We start from the raw sequence: 10,002 nt of genomic DNA on the forward strand, positions 1-10,002 counted from the left end.
AAGCTTTTCTGACTGAGAGTAGAATCTAAACCTTCTGCAAAGTTGAATTTACAAATAGAAAACCTATAGTTGTGTTGGACTTGCATCTCCATTGATTTCTTTTCTCTGGGTTAATGGTCCCTGTTCTTTCACCTTGCCACTTTTGCCCCAGAATAAACCACTGTCTAGAGTGAACACTGTTACACACAATTCAGAACACAAATTTGAGTATCCATGATGAGCAGGTAGACGTTCAGAACTGGGATTGACAGGGAAACCCTCTTGAGGTTTTGAGGGACATGAGTTCCTGGAAAGAAAAAAAAAAAAAAAAAAAACATACAGACATCCTATAAACTTACCAAGTCAACCTACCCAGGCCTCAGTTTGGGGCCTGGATGGGCCAAGCTCATCCAAAGCAGTTGCTTAGTGGAAGATGGGAGGTAGGCAGCGGGGTGAGAGCAATCAGGAAATGCAGTCTCCTGGTCTGTGTGGAACAGAGGCTGGCCCTGCAAAGACGATGGAGTTCATCCTATCCCAGTGTCTCCTCTATCTTGCCATGTCCTCTCTTGAGGAAACTCCCTGGGCCTGATACTGTAATCTAGTGGCTCTCCAACCATGGCAAGTGTCAGAACCACCTGGGGGGGGCTCATTAAAACACAGATCACTAGGCCTCACTCCAGAGTTTCTGATTCATTGGGTCTGAGGGGAGGGCCAAGAAACTATTTCTAAAAAGTTCCCAACTCTAGGATTGCTGGTGTGGCCATGCTTGGGGAACCTAGAGGCCTATCCAGTATTGCCCCTTTTTTGTAGAACCCTCATTCCACTCATGAAGGGAAACATCTGTTCCTGTCCCTGTGGCTGCCTAAGCTCTCAGACCCAGCCCCTAACTCTCGCTCTTGTGAACCCTACAGGGAGGGGAGAGTTGGGTTGAGAAAGCACTTAAGAAATCCTCCTCTCCTTCTAGAAAATTCTGTCTAGGAGGCAAACCTGAGGAAACATGGAAAAACTTGGCCTCCCGGCTATTGGGAGTATGGTCCTGTAGCAAAAACTTGGAGATGGGGGGCCGTTAAAATGTATTGCGTGTGTGTGTGTGTGTGTGTGTGTGTGTGTGTGTGTGTGATCAAGTGCACATGCACACACCTGCAAGCACAAAGAATTGGCTCTGCCAATTATAAGAAACAAGCACTCAGAAGGATGACGATAGACCTTGTCAGAAGAGGAATAATAACAATTGCATCAATGTCTGATGTTAACTGAGTATTCCATGTGTCCAGCTTCACACATATTACTCTATTTAAAAATCTTCATAAGGGGCTAGGGTTGTGGCTCAGTGGTAGAACATTTGCCTAGTATGTGTGAGGCACTGGGTTCGATTCTCAGCACCGAATATAAATAAATAAAGATACATGACATCAAAAAAATCTTCACAAGATCCCAGAATAGTGGGCACTATAAGTGTCCCTATTCTAAAGAGGAAGTAGCAAACTCAAAACATGAGGAGGGGTGGGGGTATGAAAGGTGGTAGAATGAGACAGACATCATTACCCTATGTACATGTATGATTACATGAATAGTGTGAATCTACATGGTGTACAACCATAGAAACAAAAAGTCATACCCCATTTGTGTATGACGAATCAAAATGCAGTGTGTATAAAAAAAATAAACAGAGAGATTAGGTAATTTAGCCAAAGTGACAGTAGGTGTAAGAGATCAGTGCAGCTGTCAAAGACTATTTGGTAGAATTGATAGCATGTCAAGTGTTTAAATAAATGATCTTTCATGAAAGGTCTCTTACGCATGGAATTTTTTTTTTTTTTTGGTAAATCTGTGCCCTCTCCCCTGCTCTGTTGAAGCAGCATTGGAATCAAAGGAAATAAAGGATTGGGTGTTTTTGTCATAAGAAATGGTTTTGGGTTCCCCAGTCCCAGCATCCCAGGGGTAACTGTGATATAAAGATGACCTCTCTAGAATTTTTTTTAACTTTCAATCGTCCATATTTCAGCCGGAAGAAATAATTTATTCTGATACTAATAAAAGCATGGTAGAAGATCTGAAAAACAGGTACGGTGGTCTCCTGCTAATCTCTTGTTCAGTCACTTTTCATTCCTCTAACCCAGTCTTTCAAAATACCTGTTAGATTCAGCAAAAGAAGAAGCATAAAAAGGGAGACTTTAATCACTAGTTCCACTGAGTCATCTGTCTCTTGTCAGACACATTGAGAAGTGACCCCTCTTATCATCCAGGGCACACTTTGGAAGGATAGTCCACATTAACTTGGGAGAACATTGTAGGCACTGATTGAAAGTTCCCAGCACAGATACCTGTTGAATCTAAGGTAATAACAACACAGCAGCTAATGCTTCTTGAAATGACGTATAGAAAAATGACCAGTGATTCAGAGTATGGTAAAAACATCCCAGTCAAATGATAGAAACAGCAGGTGCCTTGAGATGTTCAGTCAACTCCAAAGAGTCACAGACTTTGCCGCAGTCCTCACTTCTACTCCAGGTGCATCAGAGGTTTCTGGGTCTGACTGCCTCCAGTGACTCACTCACACAGCAGGCCGGCAGGTACTCCACTACCAACTACTCAGAACACCATGATGAAAATTATCTAGCCACTCCCTTTTCTCACTAGAACACAATCTACTCCACCCTCTGTCATCTTCATTCCTCATTTGCCAATTCTTAACAAAAAAGGAAGAAACGCAGTAAGGAAGTGGTTCCCAACTTCCGGTTTTCATCAGAATTGCTTGTAGAACTATTTAAAAATATAGGTTTCAGAGGTTGGAGTGCTTACCTAGCATACATGAGATAGTAGGTTCAATGTGGGCGCACACCCACATATACAAGTTTGCATTTTTTTAAAAAATTTTAAATCCAGGTTCTAGGGCCCAGACCAGACTTCTTGAATTATTATCTAGAAGAGAAACATTGTGATAAAGCCCTGCAGGGGATTCTGATGCATAGCCACTATTGTGATCCTCCATAAACCCAGCCAAGAAGCTTCTTTCGTACCATACCCTATGGTTAGAGACTAAATCCCGCACAGTCATCCTGCGCAGAGGAGAAGCTTCCTGGGAGGTCCACATCAGCCATACTGTTCCACCTTCCCTCCTCTTCCCAGCACAGTTCCTCACCAGGCACTGTTGTAAAACAGTTCTAAAAACCCCACCCTTATGAAACTGTATTCTCATAGAGGAAGGCTGATCATCAAGCCCATCAGTCCATTTCCTTGGCTTACTCAATTAACTGAGCTAATAATCTCATCCCTGTTAACATCATCCCAGACCAGATATCTGAGTTTCTGAACCCTTAGAAACACAATGTCCTATGTCAAAGGAGGGTCTTACGGAGTAGGGATGTTGGGCAGCTTCTTACTCACAAGTAACTGGAAAAGAGTCGTGCTCTGGAGACTGAATTTCTAGCTACCTGGGGAAGCTTCTTGCCTTCTCCAGCAAGCACCAATCCTCTTTCTTCCTAACTTCATCAATGTGAATGATGGCAGACAATTCTAGCTAAAGAGGTCCGGTTTCCTCTTAAATCCAAAAAGTATCATTCTCATACTTAAATAATCAAGTGGCAAAGCTCTCATCACATTTACTTAATGAGTTGTAATTTGTCACAGAACTATCTTTGCCTTCTTACCTTAGGATTGAAAGGACTCTAAAGTGTAAGATAATGGAATGGAGACCTAAACACCCAACACGTTGGAATCGACAGTGTACTTCTATTTTGCGACAACTCCTTCCTAAGCTGGAACTTGGCACAGGAAGCTTTATTTCGTCTGAAAAAGAGAATGAATTTGAAAGACTGATGCAATTTTATTGGGTTTGTATATGATTTAATGTATTAATGTCCTTTGTGTTATCTAGGTTGTTCATTGCTAAATAATAGCAATCCTCACTACCTCTTAAATGCCTTTTGTCATGGTCCTGCAAGATAGATGTTATGGCATTAAAATGCATTTACTTATAAACAAAGAAACTGCAAATGTAGTGAACAATTATGATAGAAGCACATTGTGTGGCATTCTCTTGGAACCAGTTGCATGTTTTATGATGTATGAACTACAAAATTTGAAAAGTGATGTCCAGAAGGAAAACACACTGCAACTGAGAAACTGAAAAATGATCTCTAGTAATAGACTGGACTCCCTGTTACTGGTTCTGGGCAAGAGGATTCCAGGCAAGCTTCAATATTTCCCATATGCAAATTGCTCCCAAATGTACACATTCTGCCGGAAACTTTTTCTTGACTTCCCTTCTTATATTCAACAGTCCAATGACATCTTGAATAGTAAAGAAGGCATCTCAAACTCAGCAAATCCATATGCAAACAGGTTGGGTTTTTGGTATTGGTTAGGGTCTTCCTTTCCTTCTACCTGAACGCCAACACCTGGGCATCCTTTTACTTCCCTTTCCTTATGAACTGATCCAGTGGATTTAAAACTCCAGATTTCCAAGAGTAAGAATCCTTCCCTGTACCATCCAATAGACTAGATGTCTCCTAGGGGAACTTCCTGAGAGGTGGAAGTAAGGGACTGTTGGCAGTTGTGTCCTTAGGCTGCCAGAGAAGGATTTGCAGGCACTATTCATTCATGAATAGGGAGAGAGTTGCTTTTGTTTTACGTTGTTTTTAATAGAATTAAAGGGGTGAACAGACTAGCAGAACATATTAAAATACAAACCAAGGTTTAAGTCATGAAGTTTCTAAGTAAAGTTATCTATGTAATAATACATAGGCAAATATAATAAAACTAGACTGAACCCTGTAGCCTGTGTTCAAATCTTGATGTAGCTACTCACTAGGGCAAGTTATCTAAATTATAGTTGTCTGTTTTTTGATTGTTGTGAGGATTAAATTAGTCAATATTGTACCCAGAACCTAGATAAGTGTTTTTTATACTAAATGTTAATAATTATTTTTATTCTATGTGTCAGGCATGTACTAGACACTGGAATTATGACAGTAAACAAGAAAGATGCAATCTTGTGCATTCAAGAGATTATAGGCTAGTTAGACCAGAGAGCAGATAATTACAATGTACTTTATTTAGTAAATGAAGGGAGAGGTGGTACACTACTCAATCACATGTGAAGAACATGTGAACAGATTTGAGGAGCAGGAAAATCCCCCTGAGGTGGGCAATCTCCAGCTGAAAAAAGAGGTTTATATGACTGTCATGTCTTGTATTAAATAATTTTACATAGCACTGTATTCCACAACCCTTTTATCCTATCACATAGTAGTCACTTAATACATATAATCATTGTTGAATAAATTCCTCCAAAATGCTCACTTAAATCCCTCATATGCAGAGCCAAGTAATTTCTTGTCAGCAGTTTGCAAGTTGACTATGCAGTTTCTGTCATCAGACAGACCCAGTCGTGCTCCGCTCTATCTGTAAAGTGGCTGTTAAATAGAACCTACCTCATAGAGTCATTTTGGGATTAAATATGTGTGGGAAGCATTTAGCACTGTAAAACTAGAACATAACCAGCACCCACAAAACAATTATTTTATGACTACTCTTTCTTTGAGGCTGCTGTGATTGTTTTGCATCCAGTAATTCCAGATTATCTCCATGATTGTAATGTGGGTTTGTGTGCTGTTCTGTCCTTGATCCAGGTTGCAGGATTTCCCATCCAGATGCGATACACCGATGTACAGTCTGTTATTGATGCCGTGTATCAAACTGGAATTCACTCTTCTGAATTTCCCCAGACAGAATTTGCTTTAGCTGTGTACATTCACCCATACCCAAACAACATACTGTCTGTATGGGTCTACTTGGCTTCCTTAGCCCGACATCGGTGAAAAGAAAGAAGGGAAAAGGATAAAACAGAAGCCACTAAAGCTTTTCTGGTACCATGGAATTTGGCTGCTTAGGCTCAAGTCCAGTCAAATGCTGAATCCTGTTTTTCATTTACCTACACCGTTGGGCACAACGGAAACTAATCCCCACCCTCAAGTCTATCAGATGAGTCTAGATGACCTCGCAAGAGACCTCTTTCAAAATGACTCTTGGGGCATTGGGGCTGTTGGGTGTCACTGTCTACAGTGGGTCTCACATTACTTCTGCCTGGACAGTCTTGTTGAAAATGCAGATTCTCAGATGCCATGCAAGACCTACTGAATCAGAACCTCAGGGAGTGGAGCTCTAGAGCCTGCATGATTTTCAACAAGTTCCCCAGGTGATTCTGTGAGCGAGAGCCGAGGCTTACAGAATGTCATCATTACTGAATGAAGCTGGTGCACTTGATTTAGGTACCTACATCCAGAGTGAAGCTGTGGAAGGTCAAAGAGGAAAAAAAAAAAAAAAAAGCAACTGCAACTGCTCACCTGAGAAGAAGCTCTGCTCCCCTTGAGTTGTAGGCATCTCTTCATCCCCCCGCAATCCCTGCTGTGCTGCTACCACCACATCTATTGCAGCATGTAACAGGAGCACCTTTGAAACTGTCCCTTGCTCCCCTGCCCTCCCTTTTGCCATTTCACTACTCCTTATCTTTTTTGCTGAAGAAAAGCTGCCCTTCCTTAGATTTTTCCTGACTAGCAGTAGGAAAGTCCATAGCAACATTCTGGCCAGAGAAGAAGAAAGGAGACACACCCCTGTGTGACCAAGATGCTCCTACCCCCCACAAGTATGTAGACTTCATGTTCAATGAACTACCTTTTCCTCCCCACAAAAGCCCTTCATGTCCTGAGCCCTCTCAAGACAGAGTTTTGAGGCAATAAAAAGGCCCATCTTTTCTCAAGATTGGTAGCCCTTGAACAAACGTGATTCTTTCCTACCAATGCTCATCTCCTGAAAGTTGGTATTCCAGCAGGGACATTTTATTCTGGCAACGGGATTACCTGGAGGCTAAAGAAGGGAGGGAAGGGAAGGGAAAAAAAGAAGGAAGGATATTAGGATATTGCCTCAACTTGTGAGCGTTAGGAAGCTGCTTTGCCATTTCTCATGATTAAAGGGATTCTAGTGTTTTCTCTCTGTCCATGCTCTGGTAGCTGTTTCTGAATTTCAGGATGTCTAAGTTCAAGCTAGGGATCCTGGAGAAAGAATAGGGTAATTCACCACCAGTTTGATGATATTTCAAATTGTGGTCTTCCCCAGTCATCTGTTATTATCTACTTTTTTAACCTGTCCAGGTTTTTAAATTACATTCAGGGGAAAGGGAAAAGTTGGTTTAATCTGTTGTATTTGGGTGCTCCAGAGACAGAACCAACAGGATGTGTGTGTGTATGTGTGTGTGTGTGTGTGTGTGTGCACTCATGCAGGTGTGTACATAGGATGTGTGTGCATATAGGATGTGTGCATATATATGCATGTATGTGTATGTAGATGTATACATACATATTTAATACAAATGTAAATATATAGATATGAAAGAAAAATTAGCACACATGATCATGGTGACTGAGTGCCAAGATCTGCTGCCAACAAGCTGGAGATCAGCACAGTCAACATGTTCCTGACATATCTCATCCAAACTCACCCTCACGGTCCAATGTTTGACTAAATATCTGGGTGCCCTATGGTCCAGTGAAGTAGACACTAAAAATAACTATCATTTCCATCTTACCTGGAGTAGAATCTTATATAGCATTTTGAATTCTGGAATACTTCCTGGTAAACTGATTATAAATACCTACAAACTCTAGCCCCTAGTTTTAAAAGAAAAGGATTCTTTTTTATTTTACATATATATATATACATATATATATTTTACATATGTATATTTATGCGGTGCTAAGGACTAACCAAGGGCCTCACATATGCTAGGTAAGCACTCTACCACTGAGCTACAATCACAGCCCTAGAAAGTATTATTAACAGTTTACATTATGCTAAAGTGGTTTGGAAAAGTGACCCAGGAGCTCTCCTCTGTCAAGCACATAACAGATTAGGGGGTATACAATGGTACAGCCTTTGCCTAGCATGTGTGAGGCCCTAGGCTTGATCCCCAACACCACAAAAAAACCCAAAAAATATAATAGGTGTAATTTGCCTTTTTATGACCACTCCAGATGCCAGGGTCAAATGTCTTGGAGAAGGATAGGAGTAGTACAATAAGACTAGTTAAGAAACTATTACATAGGTCCAAATAAGAGATGATGATGCCTTAAGCAAGGATGTTGATATGAATAGTAGTTGCCATGAGATTAGTACAAATCACAACAAATCAAGAACCACAGGGAGGGCTTTTGGCTGCCAGTCTTTACATTCACTAGAGTATAATGTAGCCACAGAAAGGAATCCTGGATGTTCAGTCATGTAATATTCACCAAAATATATTGTATGACAAAAACAGGTATACAACATAGAGTGTAAAGTTCTACCATTTGGGTACACAATGGGGTAAAGGAGTTATACACATGTTTATAAAGGCCTGTGTTGTTTCTGGAAGAGTACAAAAGAAAACAGTCATAGTGTTGCCTTTGGGAAGAACTGGGATCAGGGGAGTAAGGGAGATTTGCTAGTCATTATATTCAGTTTTCTACTGTTCGAATATTTTATATTTTATATTTTGCATGCATTCATTTTAAAAAAAGGAAGCGATTTAAAATCAGTGGCTTTTCACTGCCTAAAGTTAAGTGAATTACAAAAGCTCTCCAGAAAATCTGACCACACCCCAGCTCTTGCCAAATCCACTTGTCTTCTGCAGAAACACTGGATTCTACAGTTTCCAGCCTCTTCTCTTAATGTAAATGTTCTGTTTTTTTTCACTTCCATCCTTTTATACCTTTGTTGATCACTGCTTCCTAAACTTGGAAATCTTTCCTGTCTCCTCTCCAGATATAAAGCAGTCTCCATTTTCATTCCAAACATGCTTTCTCCTGACAGCCTGTGCATTTGCCATTCCCTCTGCCTGGAATGCCCAACCACCAGATATCTGCATGCTCCCTTCCCTTAGTCCTTTGCACACCTCACCTTAGTATAAAACAATTTCCCCCCAGGGTCACATTATAAATCTCATGTTCGGTTTATTTTTTTTTTCCACAACACTTGTCACCATGTGATGTGTTTTTGTCGTTGTTCATTTATTATATTCTCTACCTAGTAGAATATAAACTTTGTGAAAACAGAGACTTTATTTAGGAATGAAGTAAATGCCTTGTATCCAGCTTGTGCTAAAGGAATTACTAAAGAAATAATAATAAATCTGAAATTTGCATTGTAGGTATGTATAATCACAGTGGGGATGCATACACAAGCCCACAAACATTAACCAATAAAAGAAACACTTAAGTTTTATAATGAATGAGGCAAATCTAGAAAATAACATAAAGTGATTTCTGAACAAATGTCTTCCAATGAACAACATCTTCAAAGTAGAAACTTTGAGAGACAACCTGTTTATTACAGTGATGATTATAGTCTGTGACCCATTTTTCTGAAGGAGTTCTTAAGTAGGCCCTGGACCTTTAAGTCATTTGGAAGCCAAATTATTGTCATAAAGTTGCTTATAAGCCATAAATTGGAAACAGAGGAGGCAGGTACTATTTAAATGGCATTAAAAATGGCAAGATTTTATCCTGATGTATCCTCTCCTGAGATGTGTCAGGCAGCCTCTCCCTGGTTTTTGCTGGGCTATGCCAACTTCCACTTCTTAGTTTCCCTTTTCTTGTCATTCCTGGAGTCCTGCTCTCTTGGGCATAAACATTGTCCATGATTGGCTGTAGCTAATATATATATCTGCTGCTCTTCTGCCATTGTGACAAACCTCAGGTTTACAGACGGTGCATTCATCACTTAGTAGTAATTATCATTCTGAGTCTTTTTTGGACAAAGGATTCAAAGCAAAAGTGGTGGATCCCATGAATTTTTAGTATTGAGTCTGATCTAGTATCAAAGTGGGAATCTCTGTCTTAAGCTGACCATCCACTTCTTTTGTGATAGTCCACCAAACGTTAAAATAACATTTGATTTGGTTTCTGCTAATCACATTTCAGTTCCAACATCCCTTAATTGATGTTGGAGTGTTTCCAGTTTTGTAGTTTCCTGATTTACCACCACAGA

General features: G+C 40.3%; 1 protein-coding gene across 1 annotated transcript in view; it reads left to right on the forward strand.

Annotated features, from left to right (window-relative positions):
* Positions 1-6,719, forward strand: part of Cc2d2b (coiled-coil and C2 domain containing 2B) — a 92,091-nt gene extending 85,372 nt beyond the window's left edge. The window contains exons 32-34 of the mRNA XM_047554393.1: positions 1,985-2,043; positions 3,635-3,812; positions 5,613-6,719. Coding sequence (XP_047410349.1) covers positions 1,985-2,043; positions 3,635-3,812; positions 5,613-5,801 — 426 coding nt within the window. The 3' untranslated portion in view covers positions 5,802-6,719. The remainder of the gene's footprint in view (positions 1-1,984; positions 2,044-3,634; positions 3,813-5,612) is intronic.
* Positions 6,720-10,002: the final 3,283 nt, after the last annotated feature.

Source organism: Sciurus carolinensis, chromosome 5, assembly GCF_902686445.1.
Source record: "Sciurus carolinensis chromosome 5, mSciCar1.2, whole genome shotgun sequence".
Lineage (NCBI taxonomy): Eukaryota > Metazoa > Chordata > Mammalia > Rodentia > Sciuridae > Sciurus > Sciurus carolinensis.